Source organism: Pezoporus occidentalis, unplaced genomic scaffold (genome assembly GCF_034315485.1).
Source record: "Pezoporus occidentalis ecotype Australia unplaced genomic scaffold, CSIRO_AGI_Poc_V1 ctg233, whole genome shotgun sequence".
Taxonomy (NCBI): Eukaryota; Metazoa; Chordata; class Aves; order Psittaciformes; family Psittacidae; genus Pezoporus; species Pezoporus occidentalis.
The window spans coordinates 1,093,779-1,118,242 of record NW_026914212.1 but is presented as its reverse complement, the minus strand read 5'-3'; the positions used below and the strand labels follow the sequence as shown (position 1 = coordinate 1,118,242).

General features: G+C 41.0%; 1 protein-coding gene across 2 annotated transcripts in view; it reads right to left on the bottom strand.

Annotated features, from left to right (window-relative positions):
• The window catches only part of HS6ST1 (heparan sulfate 6-O-sulfotransferase 1), a 189,851-nt gene that overhangs the window by 145,108 nt on the left and 20,279 nt on the right, over window positions 1-24,464 (bottom strand). Inside the window, exon 2 of one of the 2 annotated variants that reach the window (XM_062621770.1) lies at window positions 14,117-14,164. The exons of the other annotated variant lie outside the window; for it this stretch is intronic. Coding sequence (XP_062477754.1) covers window positions 14,117-14,164 — 48 coding nt within the window. The remainder of the gene's footprint in view (window positions 1-14,116; window positions 14,165-24,464) is intronic. 2 annotated transcript variants of the gene reach the window in all.

The following is a 24,464-nucleotide window of genomic DNA, read 5'->3' as shown; positions in this document are numbered from 1 at the left end:
AGGAAATTTGTCTTAATGGATGCAGGAGTGGGTTTCTCTCCCCTTCTTCTGCTATTACTCATTAAACAGATAATTTCCTTTTACAAACACTGGAGTCCATATAACATGCAGGCATATCTGGACAGATCACTAATGACATAATAGTTCCCTGGTTTCCCAGCCTGAGAGATGAAACATAAAACCAGGGCTCCAAAGAGCCAACCCTTTCTCAGCTCCCCAGAGGAGGAGACTGGACTACTACATGGTCCCTGCCCAACACTCAAGAGATCCTTGAAGCAGCTTGACTGACCTCTTCTTTTAAATGTCTCTTTGGCAGAATGATGATTTTGTCAGAAACTGCTTATACATGGTCTAGAGAATACAAATCTTTCCCATCTCACTGTTTTGCCCAAGGAGGTTGTAAATGCTCCATCCCTGGCAATGTTCAAGGCCAGGTTGGACAAAGCCTTGGGTGCACTGGTTTAGTGTGAGGTGTCCCTGCCCACGGCAGGGGGGTTGGAACTAGATGATCTTAAGGTCCTTTCCAACCCAAACTATTCTATGATTCTGTATTTGGAGACTTCCAAAGAGATCCAAAGCTCCCAAAGAGTAAGCCACGGATTTCAGTCAGCCTTGCAATAGCTAGCTTTTCGTACAGAGAAATTATCAGGTGGGTGCTAAGATGCTGGTTAGGATAACTGAAAGAAAACCAGGCAACTTGGCATATCGGGAAGTTCTCATACAACATGGCTCATCAACTGGTGCGACTCCCAGACTGAAAACAGACACCAGCTTTGGCAATCTCTTACCAAGTTTCAATATTCTTTAATTAGGAAGGGTGCTCAATGTTGTCAAAATTCACACTGCACTGTTCTACAAACCACACTTGGATTTAGTTTTCAAAATGAACCAAGAAAGAAACCGTTCCAGCATTCAAAGGTGCTCAGAAATCACTAAATCAGGTGAGACAAGTGCCTGAAGACATTTAAAATACAAGGGTATAGTAAATGCAGTTTCTCTTTTACGAACTTGCTCTCTGCTGGAAAAGCCATGACAAAACACAGAACTCCTTCCAGCTTTTGTTTGTTTTAACCTAGGATTATTCTCTCTCTCTCTTTCTCAAAAAGACTATTACAAACTCCCATTTGTTACAGGCTCAAAACCACAGAAGGACAGATTGCACTTGGCCCCTTGAAGGGAAAGGAAGCTTTTCTTCCCTCCCTGAGGTGGGCCACATACAGCTTGGGTGGTTTTAGTTCCATGATCTCTTTCTGCAGAGTGTTACCACTAATCCTTCTTATTCAACACATATAGCCATTTTCCCACCAGGACACAGCCCAGATAATTGCAATCCAATGAGGGTTTTGATTTTTCTTTAAATCGCTACTGAGTACAAGTGCTGGAGCTCAGCTCCTCAGAGAAGCAAAGGAAGGGCTCAGCTTCCTGTGGCCACCATGAAGGGTGTGCTGAAGGGCCATGGTTAGAACTGCTCCCTGGCATGAGACATCACTGGCCTAAATCCTCAAGTGGAGGCTTAGATGCACGCACCAGACTCCTACCTCTACTGTGTCTTTGCTCTTTGAAATAGGATATATGCTTATTCCCATTTGCTATCCTGTGAGTAACCAAGCTAGTCAGGCTGGGTGGCCTCTGAAAGGTAAGACGACGAAGGTTCGCTGAAAGGGGTGAAAAGGTTGGTGTGCTCTTTCCTGGGTCCAGGATTGCTGGAGGGTCCTCAAGACAAAAAACCATCTTGTAGGGTCCCTGACAGTCTAAGCAATCCTCCAGTGTTCCTGTTCCAATACCTTCTTTTCCCCCCACCTCCTTTACATCAAATGGACTCCTAGACATTGTAAAATAATGTAAATCTCAATAAATAATGTAATCTCAAAATTAAATGTTTCCAGCTGGTTTGGAATGATGCAATCTCCTGCCTTTAGCAGCAGACATCACAGTATCCAAACATTCCTGTGCAAATTCTTAGAATGAATCTTTGCTCCTGTCTGGGCTCCTCTACAGCCTGCAATGTCACTTCAGACTACTTCTACACTTAGACTTACCCAGTAAATTTTCAGGCAGAAAATTCTCAAGAAAATTATGATGGATGATGCAAAACACAATAACTGTGATCAGAAGAAATTAATGAATTGCCACTTTCTTGCTTTTGAAACCTTTTCCATTGTATTTTATTAGAATTTCTCTCTCTACACCGATTTATTTATTCATATATAGACACACGTGTATATATCTGTACAATAACATGTGAAATTCTGCAATATACAGCAGAATGCAAGCTAGCTGGCATGTGCCGACACAGAGATATTACTAGCTAATACATCAGAGGTTTCAAGGTTCTCCAGGTGCTCCTGCCCTTGAATCCCTTTGGCTCTAAACTTGAAAATGGATCAACACAGCTAGGACCTAGAGCTACACAGCACAGCCTGTGTTAGCACCAAGATCCTTAGTTATGATGACTTGAAAGATCACGGGTTGTGCCAGTTCCTTGTGGTCTCCACCTGGAACAATAGCTAACTGCCAGTGATCAGAAGGGTCACTGCACCCCAGTGCACAGGAAGGAACACAGGGACAGTACCCAAGCTGTTTACACTGGAAACTCATCATGAGTAGAATTAGATCACCTCCCCACTTATGCAAAGTATTTACAGTATCTATTCTCAGGAACGGCATTGACAACGTCTGGACAAAACAACAAAACCCATTTTCTCAAAAGGTCAGTAACAGCTTTACGCTTTACACAGGGAATGCTGTTGGCAAAAGAAGTTGAGGCCCATACTTTACACCCATGCAGTGTATCTGGGCAGGCTCTTAAGGGGTTAAATACCCCAGGAAAGTACTAAAATAATGATCAAAATTCCAGCAAAGGGAGGCACAGGAGTTCTTCTAAAGATGCTACTCATGAAAAATGTGACCCTAAAAAAGGATAAGGAGTTTTAAAAGGTATTGTGAAATCGGGGTCATTCCTCCAGAGCAGTTTCTGGTTTCTGTTGCCCAGTCCTTCATCTTTCAATGCAATTGAAACGTTTTGGCTGACTGCTTAGCAGACTCTGATGAACAACATTATCAGCCAAAGATCTTTGTCTCATTATGCACTTGGAACTTAAGCTAGCAGAAACAGAGAACTTCAAGAAAGAAAAAGCATTTGTGAGTTTAAGACACCACTTAACCAGAAAGCTATTATTGCAAGAAGGCTACAGAGCAGAGACCACAAACATAGACCAAAGCCGAGGCAGCCTGATAGGCCCTGACATTCATGGCACAAAGTCTCATGATAAGCATGGCAACAACATGAAACTACACGTGAAGCCTACTGAGTTTCCAAACCTCTGAAAATACAAACTGTCAGGCCTGGGGGGTGGTGGGGATGCACAGTACACAAAACAATGCACAGACACAAATAGAGCTTCTTTCCTATTTACTCTCCCTCTCTTCTCCTGAAGATAAATAATATAATCTATTGGCCTATTGAGCTTGCATATAAAAATAGGAGGAGCTGCTGCCTTCTGGCCCTGGTTAAAACCAGCTTTAAGTTCTGTGCAGAATCAGAGCTAGGTACTCACTGCAGAGTTACTGACAGGAAAAGTACCTCCTCTTGCTCCTATTAGACCTACAGACTCCAGGTCTGCTTCTTCAAGTAATGTAAGACTCCTTTTTCCATGCAGTACTTGGGCTATATCTTTCACACTCATTTAATTTCTAGAGTAGAGGCAAGGAGGCATGGTTTCCTGGATGGATCCACTGTGTGCACAAGTATGCGAGATTAACTCAAAGGCTTATTTTTAGAGTTCGATTGTTATAGAGAAACAATATCATGCCCTACGTTTTTACTTTGCTTTCATGCTTCGCTGGCATTAACTCACTTGTTAATAATGTCCATCTGTGATGGTCCATTTTTATATTCATAAATTTCACAGCAGATTACAGGCTTTTAAGCTCTCCTCTGAACTTCAGCTTCCTGACAAAGTTTTACCCATACTCTGACACTACTTCCATTCTGACAACAAGCTCCAGCATGTGAAATGGTTTTGTATCTGTGGACCCCAACTAGCATTGTGAATGCAGCCACAGGCACGGCACGGTGTCAACAGAACAGCTCACACTCACCACAGTTAAGCAAAGGGTAGGAAAGTGGACTGCTGCTCTCTTCTTGCTAGCTGCTCTATGGATGTGAAGAGAACAAAGGTTGCAGAACTGTCAGTCCCTTACCTTTCAATATCTCTAGATTCAATAAGCAGGAGTTTTAAATAGTTGGAAGAGGAAGAGGAGAAAAGCAGGTAGAAGACAGCAAATTCCAAAGTGGGAATGCATGGAAACTTTATATAAGGAAATTTTAGGGTCTTCATGCTCTGAGAAGTGCCATTTGCGATGCCACAGCTCAGCTACCAAAACTGATCAACAAGGATGGAACAACAGTAAAAAAATCTATTAGCCAGTGGCTGTGGAGCATCACAGGTCTATTAGCAATTGACTGATCAGCCTGTCAGGTGAGAGTCAGACTTGCTCAAATCTCATTTTCAATAAACTGTTAAAAGTCAATAAGACAAAGAGTGAAAATTCAATTCAGGGTAACAGGGAAAAAATAGCTAATTATTCTTTTCCAACACCAATGATCCTTCCAGGACTCCTTTAACAAAGGATCGGGCATTATAATAGACTATTTATATACACATTACCGACAAAGCTATTCTGTGAAATAAAAGAAGAAGGGCACCTAAAGAACAATTCTACATCCCAAACTTCACAGAATTTTAAATACTAAACTACAAATGGCTCTCATGCTATAGGATCTATGAAGAAAGCCAAAGATTCCAGAGCAGGAAATAAAAAATACCATCTTTGAAAAAGTTTTTTAGACAATATATAATCTTAACATTGCAGAATATCAGCTGTGGAACACTATGATCATTATTATTTCAGTACTTCATTTATACATGAAACCAATTATATAGAAACTACGCACACACAAGGAAGTAAGAATTCAACAACTATGCCTGCCTGACAAGAAGCTTTTCAATGAAACAGTAAGAAATAAGAAAGTATTCACAGGGGTTTAGAGCAGAAATCAAAGCTGTAGATAAAAATCTGCCCACACAGTGAACAAGCACCCTTCAGCACCACTCTGAAGGTTAGGGCTCCTTAAGATACAGCACAGGTTTGGGTTGATGTTCATCAGCTCTTTCACATGAACACACTGCTGGAAACAACCCCCCCTGGTTTACCTGCTGTGCTAATGATAATGCTGCGTGCGGCTGCAGGCCCAGTTTGGGAAGCTCTGGAGATACTGCAGATGAAATGAACAGAATGGCCAGAGGGTGTTTATGTTTTAAACTGCATGGGTGAATGAATAAGGCAAAAAGGGCAGCATTTCCAAGAATGACAGCTATCTATCATAGCAGTGCCTGCCATCACATAGGTAAATTAAACAGGGGAACGGTAACAAAAAATATATACATCGACAAAGCCAAGAGATTTACAAACATCATTGGGCTCACTGGTTTGGTTTCCTTAGTTACTGTGTGCAGGTGAAAAAGGCAAAGCAAACTTTAAATGCTGTTGATTTTCTGTAAAGATTGGTCACAGTAGCAAAGAGCACACTTAGGGAGATGCACAGTTTGTGTGTATTGTACACAGTGGTGCTCTTTACTCTTGCAGAGCCAGCTGTGCCTGCTGCATTGCACTAGCTCCTGTTACACTGTTTTTTGAATTAACAACTGTGTTAGTGGTCTTGGGATACTACAACTCTACAGCAACTGAAAATACTGGGTACAGGATAAGATAAAAACAAACCAAGATTTTGTCCATCTTTCACCATCATACTTTGGTCTCTCAGCTGCAAGACCTTGTGTAAAAACCAAAGCAATGTGGATTAGAAAAAATCTGTTTAAATCAGGCTTTTTCAGCAACATAGTTTTAAAGTGGCCCTCAGATACTTCCGTAAGTACAACCAAGATAGTGGTGATAAGGCATAGGATAAAAGCAGACTACAGGAAGAAATGACATAAGTCAATTGAAGAATATAGGTAGTGTCATTTGGTCTGCAGTTCAAGCAAACTGTAAACTGGTGAGTAGAGGTAACGGCATAATTCAGTGCAAGCTGTAAAATCCATTCATACTACTATATAAGATACAGGTACTTTGTCCCAGGCAACATGAGGTACTACTAACACCAAAAATAAGGTACTGTTCAGCTTTGGACTTAGCAGCTGTCATTGTGGTGGCTGCAGTGCAGAGGGACCTGCAGCCTGTGTCTTTGACCCCATCCTTTCACCTCACCCCACTCCCCTAAAGGGCTGTTGGTAAAAAGCATACAGAAAGGGAGGAGGAGTACTGAATGTCAGTCCAATATTTTGCAGTATTTACTCTCTCACCTTTGACACAGTAGATATTGCTTAGCTTTGGCATGCTAAACACTAAAATACCCTGATAACTTAACTCATCCTAGCTAAAAGCAATGCAAAAACGCGACTAGACAGTAAGAAAATGAAAAAATGAATCCATTACTGATGACATGCAGTGCCACAAATTCAGTGCAGTAAAGTGGGCAATGCATATGTTAAAAATTACACCAGCTTTAAACAGGGGGGCATGGGGCCTGAATTCTCCCAGCTTTGTAAACTCAGTTAAAAATTTCAAGGCCTGGACATTAAAGTAAAGCAAATATTTGTTTCCTAAGCTGACATCAAAGTCCACAGTTGTTCTTTTCTCCCAACACTGTCAATCAATTGGGTAACATCAGGGCTGCAGGACAAAAGTCTTCCAAAAGAAACTCCCTGCCAAACACGTTTGCTTCCCAATTCCTCAAATCAGATTTTCTTCAGGACAGAAACAGATTTCTGGAACCCACCACAAATTCACAGGCTGATGATGAAAGAACAAAAACCAACAACCATCCCCCCCCCCCCCCCCCCCCAATATCAGCCCAGGTTTGGTACACCTCACTTGTACTAACTGGTGTGTTTTATTCTGAACAGCTTCTCAGCCAGTGTCTACATAGACACATTGTCTGGGGAAAGGCCTGCAGATACCTGACCAGGGGTGGGCTAAGGACAGGATGAAGTATTACAGAGATATGAAGTCCTTCAACTGGTCAGAATTTCATTTGCTGCTCATCATCTGGTACCACTCTTTCTCATTGAGACTGAGGTCCCACAGGATGATACACATTCCTGTTTTACAGACACACCTTCCCCTTCTGTTGAGGGGAAAAATGGTCATGGAAAGAATCAAATCAAAACTTGCAGACAGCAGCATGTCATAGTGAGATAGACAGGGCTATAACTGAAACTCATAAAGAGACCAGCTGGTAAAACACAGGCAGAATGCTCTTGAGCCTGTAAAGACTGAAAGGGACATTCTAGAAGTTCTTTAATTAGTTTGGAAACAGGAACCAGAGTATAAGAGACAAATCTGTGCCTTTAAGACCCAAAAAGCCCAGTCCTGTGGGTTGTCCGCAGCCGTACCAATGCAATGCAACTGCCAAGGCCAAGCAGCTGAGCAAGAAGCTGAAATTGCAGCATGAGGATTCCCACAGCAACAGGAAGTAAGGCAGATCAGTAACAGCCATTTCAGTGTTTGCTGGCAGTTCCTCTGCTCTCCTCTCCCCCTAACACCAGTTTAAATTATGAGGTGTTTAACTCAGGTGGGCAATTTATTATTCTTAAGATGGAGATGTGCCATTTGGGTAGCAATCAAATAAGCTATCCAGTCTGAAATCAGTGATAATGACATTTCCTCTCTGTGAAACTGTATTACTTTAGACCATGCACGCAGTGTTGAAATAAACAAACAAAAACCTCCACAACAACTAAAAGGACCCAAACCCATTCTTCTACCCATTCTTGACAACATCTGCTTCTCTTGTCAACATCTCCCCATGCTCTTTTCTGCCCCCTCCAAACACACAGCCAAGCAGGGAGTAATTGCATTCCCACCTGCATAGGATGAGCATGGAGAAGACACTGAATTACTAACTATCAAGCTGCTTAGTAGTAAATAACATGAATGCTGGCTAAACCCAAGGAAAAGGAGGAGCAGCAGCTGAAGCCAGGGGATACTGACTCTTGCAGTGAAACAAGCTGGGGCTTGAATCAATTAGTTTCCTCTTACCACTTCAAGAAGCACCAAGTCTCATTTCACAGCCCAGTACCCATGTGTGGCTAACAGAGTTGTTTCCCTCTCTCTATTCTTCTCAGCAGAACAGAAAGTTTTCAGATCTAAGGCAAAAGCAAGTCCCGGGGTGGCTCTAGCCCACTGGAAAGGGAATTGACCTGTGGGACCACTAAGCTTCTCCCAGGTGCAACGAGCTCTCCAACCAACCATTGCAGCTTGTGCTGTCAGGTATGTGCCTGTTCAAAGCCTTGCCATAACCCACTCCCTCCCCTGGTGTGCTAATGCAGTGACAAAATGAAACCAGGGTTGCATTAACCCAGTCTTAAGTTCTGAAGGTTTGAGTTTGTATATGTAAATGTCACACAAGAACTAAAAGGAAGCTCTACTGGAGAATGCTCATGGCTCTGCTCAAGTTTATCCTCAAGAGAAAGCGATCTTTAGAGTGAGTGACAGATGCAAGTCATTTTTCATCACTTCAAAATTGTTGTTTGAATTTCAAAGCTTTCTACTTACAGCAAGGCATTAACAATTAAAAAAAATCACTTGTGTTCCTTTCTGAACATGTCTTCTCAAGTCTTCTATTACAAGGGTGCTCATAGTGACTTTTTGTTGGGTTTTCTTTAAAAAAGATACAAAAAGAAGACATAGACTGATTACTTTTGGTATTCATCAAGCAGGACTACACAGACTGTGGCTCAGGTACTGTTAAACTTGAATAGAATTAGCTCTCGCTCATGCTTGCTAGCATAAGAAGCCAGCACAAATCTGAAATGTAGTAGTTACTCCCAGCGTCCTGCTGCACAGAGGTAAGCCTCCAGACACCTAACCCCGTTTAAAACCAGAGAGCCGTGGGCTCCAAGTAGCATCACTAGGTTGCTTATACTGGTGTCCCAGTGCCCAGGCCTCCTCTGAATCTGGAGGGAGCTGCACCAGTGTCCTCCTCCTCCTGTTGTGCTGCAAAAACCTGGGAATGTGCCCAGATAGCCAGGCTTGCCAAACTGGGACACCCACAAAGCTCATCTAGAGATGAATTAAACTACTCCACACAGAATCTACATACCTCTTATTTTATGCTTTGGGAATGTTAATTTTAGGATGTTTGCTATATTTGTTTTGAAATAATTATTTTCAAGAGAGAAGCTTCTTCCCTCAGGGAGGAATTTTCCAACAATCTGGTATTTTATCACTGCATGTTTTCGGAGTCCACTGGCATTGTTTACTTCCCCTAAAATTATTACCAGGCCCACAGATATGATAGCTGGATGTTTTTAGTATGTTTTTCCACATTTTTGTGGGTTGTTTTTCAGTCCCTTGGCTCTGAACACTCTTTTCACTGTCACAAATCAAGCTGATTACAGCATCTCCCAGCAAGAAGACAACCCAGTGCTCACTGAAATCAATGGGAGCTTTGCCACTGATAGCAATGCAAGTGGGATCATGCACTCAACCTGTGTAACAAAAGTAAACAAACATTTTCATTTTCATGTCTAAACTGGTAATGCTGAAATAAGAAATAGCCTTTTTTTCCTCCTTCTAATAATATGAAAAGAAATCTAAATATAATTGCAATGCAGCTGCTGCCTGACAGAAGGAAAACAAAACCCAATGAACCTTTTTATTTCATTTGCTGTTTGCAGAAAGGATGAATGAGCCATTTGCCTCTTCCTACTCCATTTAGGAAAGATGCCCAACTCTAGTAGAACATTCATGAAACTAAGCTTTTTACTGCAGACATTACTGCCCTAGATCTTACTCATGTAACACACAGGTCCCCTCCACACTTTCCAGGCTACACACTGCCTTGTTCCTGTAGCACTGAAAGCATTTTTCAAAGAAGCTAGATTATAATCCTAAATACCAAATCTTTCTGTCAAGTTTTGATTTTAATGGCCTCAGCATCGCCCTGGGTGTAAGAAGAATCTTTTATCTGAAATCCAGAGCTTACAAGTGATGTTAAAAGCAAAGGAAATAGCTTAATATGGTCAATCTGCTTTCCCTTCATCAACACCTCCACAGCTCTTTTTTTTTGCACCAGATTTCTGTCTTTCTCATTGCTGGAGGTTAAATGTACTAATTATGTACTGAAATAGAGGCTGGGTTTTTTTTCCCCATTGTGGTAAGACCCTGGCTCCAGGATATGAAATACCAACACTGCTTCATTGACTTGTAGCATTTGCTTGCTTCAAACAAGAAATGCAGTTGCAAGAAGCACGCTCTTCTCACTGTTATTTCTATTAGCATACAACAGTCAAAAGCAGTGAAGTTATACAATATTTTGTTAGCTAATGATAAAAGCCTCTTTCTTCTTCTTGCCTTAAAAAAAAAAATAAGGCAGGAGCCAGCCTCAGATCCCAGGCACTGCAGTGCTACTTCTTCCTAATAACTTACAGGATACACAAGACTTGGTGAGCCTCACTGCTCACCCTTTCACACTAAGAATACTACACAAACAAATCATCACTGCTGTCAGTTAAACTATGCTAGATCTGCCTTCATGCAATGTGGCAGTGTAGGCACTGGGCATGTGGCACAGTATCACTCAACCTTTGCTACAGAAAAGCTCAGTGCTTTCAGCTTTGCACTAAGAGTAACAGTGGTTAATGATGGGATACCTACATCAATTTATAGTAACTGATAAAATAGCTATTTTTCTCTTCTCTTTCTTATCCTTCTTCTCTTTTGAATCATCGGCTATTCAGCTGCAAATACAAACACCCAGTAAGCACAGTGTTTAAGAGAAAGCAGAAAACCAAGTGATCTGTCAAACAGCCCTGTTTAAACCCAACTTCCAAAGACACTCAGCTATTTCAGAAGAGCAAACTCCTTCCTTACATTAACAACAGACAGGACAATCTGTGATCAAGCAATGAATCAGAGGAATGAAGGGTATAAATTCTTTTCTGCCTTCAATTCTATACAGTATCTGATGAGGCTGATTATACAATTTCCCTTTGCCACCCAAATGTAACCTTTAGCAGCACAGAACTTCCTCTCTATCCAAGTTAGGGGAAGGACTTGGTTCAGAGCATAAAAAGAAATAAACTTTGCTTTTTTACAGATAAACTGTAGAAAGAATGAACACCATCACAGATATTCTCATCTTGAGACACCCTTCACTGGGTGCGTAGCAAGCCACCTTACCAGCAAATGCAATTGCCTAACAAGACCGGACCAAAAGGATACACTCAAAATAAACCAGCCACATTTGTAAACAACACCATGTGGACTCTGTGTGCAAGTCCAACTACAACTGCTCCTTCTTGCAGCCACTTTAGGTGTGTTTTAGGTCATGATTCCTTTCAGAAACACAGTTACTGGTCACTGGGCCTAGCTGTTTCCTAACTAAAACACCTGCTTGTCAAACTATTTCTTATAACATCAGTGGCAAGGAGCCAGCTGGGATTTCTCTGAATCAGTGTTAAACTTAAAAACTTGAGTCTCTTTGTAAAACACCGATAAAAACCAGGAAGCAACTTCTCAAACTTTGCCTTCAGTCTATTATTTTTCACTTCCAAGAGAAAGCCATTCCCAGTCCAGTGAGGCGGATTCATTGAAGAACTACAGCAGCAAGTGAACTACCAAAATATGTTAATTTGTTACTTGCAGCTGGATACCCAACCAGGGGGGAAAAACTGGTAACGAGAAAAAGTCAAGACAACAGAACACAGGAAATTTTAAGACAGAGCCCATTACATTCTTTATCATGACCAAGAAAACAAATAAATAAAAAAGAAATTCCAAACAAAAAGGTCAGTGGGATAATTGGATGCTGAAAAGCAAACTTCCTGCATGAACAAAATGCCAGACTGCTCCAGCATTCGCAGCACTGCAATGAACAGAGCAAAGATGGACCCATCTACTCCCACTTGTGTAACTTCTGTTATGTGCACATGTTCTTACAGATACGAAAGAGACAGAGGTAAAATATTGTATTTTTAGATGCTGTAAGGCAAACAAAGACCTTAAGGATTCTTAACATTTAACTCTGCATTTCTCAACTTTCATGAGTAGACATCAAGCTTTTTCATGTCATTTCCAGTGCAAGCAAGTCAGTTGATGCTTGTTTTTCCTTCATCAAGCCTGCATTTCTTCCTGTCCCAGTGAGTATCTAACAATCCTCCGGTGATGCCATGTTAAAAACACATGCATGGTAATTTGGCTTAATAATTCTGTCTTCAGGGACGAATCTGCCATAGAAGCCACTTCAATCAGGTGGAAATAGTCTTTGATGGGAGTGTTGACTGGCAAAACGATTGCACTATTTCACTGTGTCTCATTTGACTGCTTTATCGAATGCCAGGTCTTACACCAAGTCATCTGGACTTCAATTAGCTATACTAAGAAGAATGGCTACCCATCAATGGCAAAGCAAAAGCAGGAATCATACAGTGCATGTGTGGGCTTCACTCCTTGTTTGTATTTACCCTATAGACAAGACTTCAGGTTTTATTTTTACTTTCCTTCCTCTTTTCATTTTCCTTCCTCATTGTTTCAAAGTACCACGTGTGGTGGAGGTTGTTCATTGCACATATCTTTGTCCAGAAAATAAGCAGTATCAAGAGTTTTATGCGTATTTTTCCCAAGCTACCATAGAAGTGTTTGCCAACCATCCACCCTTAGTATTCTCTCACTTCCATCACCAAGCTTTACAAGGAAATACGCTCTATACCATGCACTTCCTAAGTTTAGCCACAAAGAGGAAGCAAGATGTTGTCAACTCCTCTAAGGCCCTTGCCTCTCCACCACATTTCCTCTTCCCAATTTCTTCCATTTGTATTTCTCCCTGTGTAATACACTGACTATTAAAACATGACAGGTATAGCAGAATAAGCTGTGGACCATTATTATAATGCTGCTAAGATTAAAATGAGTAGCAGATTTTAAATACATCATATGCCACATGAACAATCTCAACTATATTCACTCAGTACCTGCTCTGAGTACTCCTGCCCCACAGCTCCAATCTACTTTGACAGGAGAAAGGAGTTTAGCTGCAGGGATGGTACCTATGTTCTCCACTCATTCTCTCCTCTGTTTCTCTTTTGTTCTCATCTCCTATGTAGCAGTAAGAGCCAGAAAATCTCTCATATGGAATTGATAATGGACCTACCAGAATTCAAATATTTACCATAGGGGAATCAGTCATGCAGTGCTTTTTCCTGCAAGCAATCATATATTCCCAGCACAGATAACTTTTTCACATATAAATAAGGCCACTTATCATTCTTGCCTCTACTTGGAAAGTATCAAACTTCCAGCTTTACAGCAGCCAGACGAAAAAAAGTACACTCATACTGCACTAAAACCCACCCAAAACCTTTAGACCTTTATGCTCAACTTTTAACTTACAGAGACTATTCACATGCTCAAAGTCATGCCTGTGTAGTAGTATCTGCAGATTTAAAATCTCATTCAGTCCTTCCCTGAATCATGTAAGACACTACCACCTACAAGCACTGAGGTTGCAAACCCAATTTCCATTAGTTCCGGTTCTGATCAAGCCACTCCATGGAAATATTCCAATTGTTTGTACCTCTTAAATTACCTCAGTCAAATACCTAAATGCATGTTGTCCACCCCATTTCAGCATAAGGCCTCATGCTAGGCCAACGCACTCTGGTCCTTACAGAGGGAAATGGCCTATCAGTGACTGTTTCTTTCAGCATGGAACAGACAATAGGGGAAAGTGCAAACCAATTTAATTTAACAAAGGGATTCACATCATGGCACGAAGTTGTCCATTAACAGAACAACCCCCTGTCCCCCTCCCTTTCTCCTGTTGGCAACTGCAGCAAATCTTCCATGAAAATACATTTCCTGTAATGTTCTGGTCATGGTCGGCAAGAGCTGCAACCCATTTCCATAAAGCCACCATGTGGAAAATTGCCTTGGCTGTTAAAACAGGCTAATGCAAAGGAATTTTTTCTCTCTTTTTTTTTTTTAATGTTGAGGGCATCAATCCTTTTTAAAAAAAACCCTCCAGTTTTCAGAATATTAACAGGTCACCTACCTGTAATAGGGCAGAGTCCTACAACTCGAAAGGAAGCAAATCAAAGAGCTTTGAAGAAGAAAAAAAACAACCCTTCACCCAAGTATCACTTACATACTGTTAATCCAGCAACATAATGAGAAGACTGAAGGAACTTTGCACCAGCAACTCTGCTCTCACCAGAGTACAATCCTCATGCTACAACTGCAAATCAACAGACTTCCACAGCATTAGTTTGCCCCCCAAAAGGTAAATCCTGAGTCTGCAGACAAGCAATGGTATATCACAGGACAAGTCAGACTGTTGTAACAAAGGAGACGCACTGAGGGGTTCAGGACTCAAGTCTCGTCCTCCAATACTGCCATTACTAGGTGTAATTTACTCTTTAGCTCTCAGTGGTCTCGCACAGATCCTGTTCCTCATTCTTGCCCTATGGGGCTGATCCAAGCCCGTAATGCTTATTTAAACCTATCAACATCCTCTCCTATACTGTTTCTGCATACATGAGCAAAACAATTCTCACTCTTTTCTCACTCAGCTTTCCAGCTGTGCTGGACTAAGGAAGAGACACACAATGTGCAGGGGGTGAGGGCCTGCAGCTGGCACTGTGTGGAATCTTGTTGCTCAAGGCGCATCCCACAGAGTTGAAGCTGCTTTGTGTTCTGTCTGATCCTAGAAAACCCATTAAACTTCAGGGTGCTGCAAGTGGATTTTACAGAAATTACTGGGATGAGACACAGGGAGAGAAGACACCTCCTTTTTGGAAAGGGGAGCCTCTCCGTATGCAAGACTTCAGTGGCACTAATTGATCTCAAACTAGTTTCTGAACTAGTAAATGCAAACTTGGAGGCACAGCCCTGAACTGGTGCCTGGTTCTGCTTTACAAGTGACACAACCGAATTAGCTACCTGCATAAAATGAAACTGTTGGCTACAATACTTTTGCATATAAAAAAAATAACAAATTAAGCACTGTCATTGTGTAGAGTTACAAAACAGCACACAAAGGTTATGGCAGGGACCCTGAAGTGCAGGACAGCAGTGGTATTCCTGACACCATTTACAAAACTGGAAAGTCAGAGAAATTTTAAGGATCACATTCTGGAATTTCATATAATAAGCCTGAAAACTTGGAATCTCTGGACATGCACTGCTTGCAATGCATCCACTGGAAGCTTGGAAACTTCTCAAAATCAACCCAAAGGTGTCTCAAGTTGGGCACTATATTATAGATATATTAAAAACAAGGACATTTTTGAGGAGTTAAAGATTGTGTCAGAAGCCCAAGGCTTTGGAAAACTAAAATAGAACAGAAAATCGGTCTTAGAAATCTGTAATCCTCAGATGCTATTACAGCAATAGGTCAATTTTGGATTACTCTACAAGAAGGAAAGGTAATGATCATTGTAAACCTTAAGAAAGGTCATCAAAGCGAAAAGAGGAAAGACTTTTAAGGAAATTAAATTGATGTAGCATAGAAAAATATAAGTTTGTGAGCAAACTTTTCTGAAATATAAACATTTTTGTGATACATTCCCTGACTACTAAATTCTGATGGCTGTGGTTCCAGGCTCAAAGCTGTGTCTAAGACATTAGAGCAAGGAATGCAACAATGAGCTTTCCAATTTTGTCTTTGCTTGCCCAAGTAAGAAATGAAGAGGTATCTCAACTGTATCTACAGGAACCAAAAAGCTACTTCATGATAATCTTCTGTCTCTTCAGACTTCATTGGTTTCGTTACTGGCAAAAGAACTTCATCGTATTACAACCTTTTTTCATTGCTGAGAGGCAGCAAGGGAAAGAAACATACAAGGAAAGAAACAGGATATACAATATACATGTGTCCATGTATATTGTATGTGCAGACAGGTGTAGAGTTTTGTTACTGTATGTGGTTAAAAGCTGCATCCATATTTCAGGGTACAGAAAATGCAGTTAGAAGGGTGCATGAGAAAATCCGCATAATGCTGGTTTCTTTCTGTACAATCTTGTTTTCTAGTTGTCACACTTCCTATGCAAAAACATGGCCTGTACAGGGTCAGTGAGCAGCTAAAGTAGCTTTACAGAAAACTCTAACCTTTGCTACTCATCTGTGCTTCCTGTAACCACTCTGTTAGCCGTCTCCCTGATTTATGATTCTAACACTGCCTCTGTGATTAAAAGCATGATGGCTTGTTCGCATTTCTACTTAGGCTGATTATTTTTTGCCCTTCCTCCAGACAAAACCCTGCAGCTGACAGGTCTAATGCTCATTTCAAAAACAGCCCATGAACAGGAAGCTGCCCTACAGTAAGGGGACTCCCGCTCATCTACTGCCTACCTTTCCACCATACTACAGATCTGAGAGAAACAACACTGTCACTGAGAGTTTCAGCACTGGCCACTGAGTTTCCCCAGTGGCCAGTAACTGCAAGCAAGCTAGACTCAATTTCTTGTCTGCCTGGACTTGAAGATCTGAAGTCTCCAGAAATAACAGTTAAATTAAAAACAGAAAACATGTTTGGATTCAGATCCCTACAAACCCCACCCTGAAAATGGTTACGTATTTTGCCTGACAAGTAGATGCTAGGTACTTAGATAAGACTGCCTGCCAGTCATGCTGGCAACTCCTGTAGGGCTGGGAAGTAGCTCTCTGGTCTTGCAGTTACTTCATACCACAGTGGGAGAAGAGAAACTACAGTTTAATGGAAATGAGGGTCCACAGTATTTGCAAAGGAGAACAGCCACAGTAACAACAGGTAGGTTCAGCCTGAAAAAAATAATATTCATATTAGCTGAGACAGCTAGCTAAGAAATTCACTTGCATCCCAATGAATAAGCAGCACAATGAAGTTACTGCTGTGAAAACAGAACAGGGAGCCAGATGTCATGATCAGCACCTCACTTCACTATGGCATGCACTTCTCATTTCTTTTCCAGACAAAGCTAGAGCACCATTTCTCCTCAGGACAAATCAGACCACTGCTCAGTCAGCATCATCCATTCCCTCCTGGGGTTAGCTCGGTCTAGCAGAGCTGTTGTAATTTTTGGTCAAAAGGGATGCTTCAGTTGTGGAACTTGAACTTTTAACTCTCCATAAAGAAAGCCTCAGCTCTGAACACATCAATATACTCTGGCCTGGTATTTGAAGCAGTTTGGCAAATGGTTTGCACTACATTCTGCAAATCTGTGACTACAAGGTTCTTGTCTCTCACTAGTAACCTTCCAGTACTCATAAACAAGCAAAAAACAGTCATCGGAGAAGCTTAAAGTTGTACTGAGTTACAGCAGTTGAAGAATTCAAGTCAAAAGATGCTTCTTGCCTCCACAATTATGCACACACGCTTTCTATAAGCTTTTACTGGTAAACCTGCTGAATTTCCCTTCAAAAAACCAAAAGCATTTTCAAAGCAAGTCTCTGAAATAAGACACTACATTGTTAATGAAAATGCTTGTTAAACAAACAAAAGAAAGAACCCAAACCAACAAAACAACTATAAAATTGGACATATCATGTTCAGTTTCACTGGAACGTTCTAACGCCACCCAAAACTTAGCCAGGACTCACTTCAGTTTGTACTCAGACACATACAGGAAGAGAGCAAAGGAGCAGGTTAGATGGTGGAGATGAGTTTCTTCAGCAGCTGCTCAAAGTTTCTAACACATTTGTGAAAATACTCATTGCACAGAAAATGTGAACCCAAACGGGTGCTTAGATTTCTGTCTTTTCTGCCCACATCCTGGGAGGCTAAAAAATCCCAGAAAGCTTGCTATTGGCTTCTTGCTCTTTTGTTATGACCTTTGTAGTTCAGTGCTTGTACATGTGTTCTTGCACCCTTGAAAATGCCAGTGTTTCCATGCAGGAAGCTAAATGGATGCAGTTCCCCCAAAGCAAAGGGCATTCTCCAGGCAGGGAGCTCTGTGGGTCCAGAATATGTTAGCTCTCATGTGTTTAGTGCCAACATATGTTACAAATATTTGTGAGGCTATAAAGATGCTTTTGTATACAAAATGCATAGTTTTGGGCAGTCAAAAAAAATTACCATGCACGAAGAAAATTAATATAACTCTGACTGAGCCTTGGCAAACTTTTAGAATGATGAACAACCCAGTAAAAATACATACTTGTTCAGACTTGTCTACCAGCTTATGTCTACGAACTGTCTTAATACCATCTGCTGCAGGCAACAAGAAAAACATCACATCGATGGGGTTTTAGTTCATAGTTTGGCTAACAAAACCAAGTTATCTTCTCTTTCACAATCTCTGGAGCCACAAAAGTCCTCCTTTCTTTAGAAAAGTGCCTGTCAGTGTTAGTAACTTTGCAAAGAGGTGTTTTCTTAGTAAGAAGTATCAGCCATTGTTACTGCGCTTCATCAACCTCCTGTCCCGCCCAGACTTGCTTTTCATTTCCCTCCCCAACACAACAAAAACATCAAAAATTTTCCCTTTCCTTCATGTTTTTTGCTCAAAACCAAAGTTGACAACAATCTTTTGCTATCACGATGACATGCCAAAATGACAATACATCTCCTCCCGTGGCCATTGTTTTTCTCTCCTACAACTGGACTATTACTGAGTGGTACCTCAAATGTTAGGAAAACGCCATAGTGCCTGCCACGTTCCGTGATGTTATTTCTCTTGTGTCAAAAGAGTATGATGAACTTTAGCTTGTGTTGCATTAGTAATTGTTTTGCAGTCACAGAATTCCCACGTATTTACAGTTCATGGCATTTCACGAACTTGTGAAATCTGTGCTCCTTTCTGAAGCCAAATGCAGTAATTTCAGCAGAAATATGAATTTCATTATGTATGACTGACAGGTTCAGGCCACACGACTGCCTTCACATACACAAGACATGCTTCCTTTTCCTTTTGATTTATGAGTCTCCACTACAGCCATTTTTTCTGTCGCAACAGAAGCATTTCTATAGCTATCTTTCTACTTTTCCCCCGCTACTTTTAATCTGAAACCTTCACACAGATGGTCTGTTGTAGCAAGAGTAACTGAAAGTTACAGTCAACGTGCTGCAGTAACAGAGCTCATGGAGGTCTAATACCAGTACCCAAACCCCATCCCTTCACAGGCAGGATTTCTGACAGACATCAATGCCTTGGACAAACTACTCACAGTTGCAGTAACACTATTTTCTATACAAATCTACTACTAAATCATTCCATCATCTTAAATTTCATTTCAGAGTAACTGCCAGAAAGAGAAGGTTACAGTGTCCTTTTCAACTGCCAGTAAACTATTTCAACTATGTATTTTTTTTTGTTACATGATTTAATATTAGACCTTTTTCATTAGAGAATGCACACCTAATACAAAGCAAAACAAAGCTCTGTCACTGACTTGGTTCTAAGCCCAAATACCTGGTCACTTACTTCTTCTCATAGACCTTACATGCAATACTTTAAAAGTCTATTTAAAAAAAAATCACTTTACAAATGGAACAAATTTAACTACATGAAACACACAACAGTGGAGCAACAGTAGAATCCCTTTAAAACAACCACACAAACAGTGGTGCTTGTATCACACAGCTTTCCATGCAAAAAAAGGTTTTTGAAAGGAAGCTGACACAACAGCCAAGTACTGAAAAGAGAGAAAACCCAAACATGACATTTCCACTTCCCTCACACATGGGTTCAGCATAGAAAAGGACGCGGTCAACAAAATAACATGCTTTGGCTACCTTCTGCTTGTTAAACAGGCTCTGATGAAATAAACCAGACCTGTAAGAACCTCATCATGTCCTGTTTCTCCCCCTTCTCCCTGCACATAAGAGGAGACACCAGTCATGTCTGAGAGTGTATCCTTGGACATACAGTTAGTAATGCAACCCAAATAAAACTTCAGACATGACATTTTCAACGTATTTTCAAAACCATACTTGTTAAAGGCTTTTGCTTTTTCATACACCAACCTGAAACGCTTAAAAACAGCGACTGCCAATGTTTTATGGATTTAACATCAGGTTTGGTAACTCTGGGCTGAGGAAATGTAATGGCAGTTGTAAACAGTTTGCTATACAACATTGAACTAGTTTATTAAGGTAGTAAGTTGTTTTGCCTGTTGCCGTTCAACTAAGACAAACAGAATGAATCACTGAGGCTTTCTTTCCTAATGTGGCATATGCACATTTTACAAGTGAGTTTTTTTTGGTTGTGAATCAGAGGGGAATAAAGAATGTCTCCCTTAAATGCTCCCTTTTCCTCTCCCACCTCACTGTTCCTCCCCAGCTCCCTTAGAAACAACCGAGGATAAAACTGTTGTGACTATATATATACATGCACACACACACACACACACACACACACACACATCCATCTCTTTAAAACACTTTGCTTTAGAGTTACTGGTTGACTTCTCTTCAAAACAAAGAGTTCCCCAGCAACCACTGGTATAAAAGCTACCATGACATGACATGCCAGCTTTTGGATATGAGCTGCAAGGTACCCACTTGCAATTATTCCATTTTCACTGCTAGCTTTTTTCTCTTGATCTTCCATTTCTTACCCCAACTCATTCCATATTTAACTCTTGGAACTCTTACTTCAAACCAACCACATTCATAGTTCACAGACTGTACTCAACGACCTGACACTGACCATAGCTGAATTGTAAGTGTCAACCCATAAACCAGATCTTCGAAGGACCACCCAACAGCACCAAGTGCAAAGATTTTCACAGGACATAAAGGGCCAAGATCACCAAATTGTGCAGAAGTGATGTTTCATTTGAAAGAACTTGAACCTTCCTCTTTCCTATCAGCTAATGCAACCGTCCAGCCAGCAAACCTACGCAAAATAAAACAAAGCTGCCTTGACAAGTCCGCCTGTGACTCAGCTACAGCTCAAACACATTTTGTACAAAGACAGTGAAATCAGTGACCTAATAAAAAAGAGGAAATCATGCCTACCTCTCTGCATTTTCCACACAGCAGCCTGAGAACTCAAATGGCAAAGCTAGAAAGCACACTTCTCCTTAATGTTTTAGCTATCGAATATCAAATATCTGCAGAACAAAGGCCTGTGGGGAAGATGCAGCAGGCAAGTAAGAATCGTCTGTGGTTTATCTATCCTGTCATTTCACAGAAAAGCTCCCAATCCTTCCTTATTACATTACTCACTACTTAAAGGGCACCTGTCAAAAACTTCAAGGGTTAACCCAGGGCTTTATTGGAATAGGGAAGATATTGGTCCTGTTCCCTTCTGAGTACTCTACATAAAAATTAGGGGTATTTTACACTTTCATATGTAAAACTGATTGACAATAGATAGACCAGACAATAAGAAGTGGCAGCTTCAGACAGCAGAAAGGAAAAGGAAATTAAAGCAAGGAAAAGGAAAAAAAATGACCTATGTATCCAGAATTTTCAGTTATAAAGGGCTTGGCCCCATAAGATATTCAGCAGTCTTCCCAGGCAGGAAAAAACATGAGCTTATTGTGATTTCTATGACATAAGTCCAAGCCTATTCTTAGTAGTAATTCTGCCTAAAAACATATAACCAAGTTAAACTACATAGTTTATGATACTCTATGACTAGCAAGGAAAATTTTGTAATAATACAAATTATATTATTCATTGCAACCCACTACTTTGCAGTTTCCAAACTGCAAACACTCCAGAATGCCACAGAAAAGTAAGGGCAGAAGTAGTCCAGGAAAATTTTAACCTGCTGTTCCCAATTAACTCAAAGAAAGTGCCCACTAAACAAGTCTCTCTTATGCCCCTTTTCAAGAAATTATCACTTTATAGCTATTAAAATATTGTACTTTTTAGGCCTACTAATCAATTTTTCTACATTAGACTTGTGTACTTTCTAAGAAACCACACCTTTTGTGCTCTCACAAATGAAGCCCCCAGCCTCCAAAAGCCTTGCTTTGCCACTTCTGAGAGCAAAAGTATGGAGCTTTGCAGCATGGAGCTATAGACTAGGACCTAGCATGCAGTCTTGGTACACTTTGAGAGCAACAATTCCACATGAGGTAGGAAATCCACAGTGATTTTCATTTTGCTCACCACCACCTATTTTGACAGATAAGGGAAGCACAGAATTTCCAATAAGCTTTCTGAAGAAAAAGCAGTGTTTAAAAGGCTTGCCACTGATATAGGCTTGGAAAATACTTGCCCTCAGACAGCAGTTTCTGCCCACAAGTAGTATGAAAAGCTCCTCACACTAGTGTGGAGTCACCTTACAGAAGGTGACAATAACCAGAGCAGGAGATTTAATTCTGTCTTACGGATGCACATTACTATCCTCAGGTGAATCTCACCAAAGCACTCTCAGTTTGGATCAGCTCCTGTATAGTTTATTCAATACTCTGAATCACGCTTCCTGCTTCTAATCTTTCCAAGAAGAAACTTGTAGATGTTTTAGCTCATTTTGTAAGTCTTCATATATTCAATCATTTGGTTACCAAAGTATTAGCCAAGGATGATACGATAATTTTGTTCCACTGACAACAATGCGTAGATTGCATTTAAAACAAGACATGGCTGCAGGCACTAAATGCTGCTGCTTCTATTAGAAAAGATTTACCTCCTGCCCACTCCTTGCTTGTTTCAGGACCTTCTGTCTTTTGCAAGTGAGGAGAGAACAACCATAACACACTGAGAAAGATGAGGAAAGCTGCTTGTTTCACATTTAAACACAATTTTATATATGTTATATATATCTATGCATAGCATATAATGCACCCATTTTTCTTTTTATGGCTTAGAAATAAAAATGAATGTAGTGGGTTTTTACTGTGTAATTGCACTGATCATTGGATGCCATAAAATATTTTGTTAGGCACAGCTTTGGAAAAATCAGTAAGCCAGCAGGTGCCAGCTGTGCAGCTCCATGGGCCAGGCAGCCATGCTCCTTAGTGCCTCCTAAATTAGAGGGGCAGAAAGGGATGGCTCCAGAATTGAACTCCATGAAATTTACACTGGGACAACTGGTAGTCAGTGTGATTAGATGTCCTAGAAAAACTAACTCACTTTGTATCAATTCCCATTCTTCCCTCATTTGAAGCAAGGTTACATCCCTGGCTTCATCTAAAACATACCCAGTTTGGGCCAGTTAAAGGTGAAGGTCAATCAAACGCATTCTGTAAATACCAGTGTCTCAAGGCAGTCTGAGCAGTCTAAATGGTCCGCAATCCTCACAGACATGCTGCACTACATCTCATTAAAACACTTGTGAGAGAAGCAGCTCTTCAGTTACCAAGGCACCAATGGACAGGCTTGAGTAGAATTCTAATGATTTCCAAAACAAGCATCAAAATAGAGTTATTAAAATAGTGAGAACAAGGCAGGGGTAACATTATCCTTCCTGGTGCTGAGGCTCCTATTCTGGGATGACAATGTGATGTCTGTTTGCACCTCCTGACGACAAAAGATGGGGCAGGAAGGGGCATTCTACTGCCTTGCACGTGCCGCTGGGTTACTTGGTACTTGTGAGATGCTTTAAGCGTTTCATCTCCACTGAGGACTCTGTGTACCCACCATACAGATGCTTCCCCCAGAGCAGGACGTAAAGTGTTTTTCTTCCTCCTTGAAATGGGAAAACAAACAAAACCCAAGGAAACCACAAGGCAGCTGCCTATTTCTGAGTGTTGCAAATGGTCTGTAAGCTTGCAAACAACTTTTCAGTTCCTCTTTCCAAGATCAAAGGTATTTTAGCAAAGGAAGAAGCAAGCATGCCTGCTGGAGCATTAAGAAGGAAGAAGTGGTGATCAAGCAACTCTGTCATCCTGGGTTCTCATGCATTGTTCTCATTTTTCCTGAAGGCTGTATTACTGTTTTCCAAAAAGACCAAGGTTGTTCAATTGGTTTGTGATTTGGACATGGAGAAGGCCACTGTGTGTAACTTCCCTCTCAAAAAAGGGGTCATTCTACAAGATTGAAAGACATCACTGTGAAGACCTGATCCCTATGCCGCTCTTCCCATTAGACATGAGGTAAGGTCCTCAGAGTTGACCTAAACCAGCCACGGTCTAAAGATGGAGCCTTGATAAGGCTGTTAAGCATCTAACAGTGAATTACAAGTTCCCAGATCCTTCTTTTGCATGCAAACGGTCCACTGGAAGTGGTCACAGCCCTTGCTACTTCCTGAGCAATGCCCAAAATTTGTCCGTGAGATCACTGACTGGCCTGAATGAAAATCACACCAAGGACTAGCAATTACCAGTGCAATAGAGCAATGTTCTTCAGGTAACATAATTTAAGTGTGTAGGTTTTTTCTCCCTCTCCCCTCTCCTTCCTGATTTATGGTGTCTACCATCTGCAGGGCATATTTAAGGGGTTTACAAGGGAAGTGTCCTATTATCTTCTTTGTATCCCACGCTGCCATGTGGCTGTCCTGTACCGAACTGGCAATCTGCAGAGAGGCTA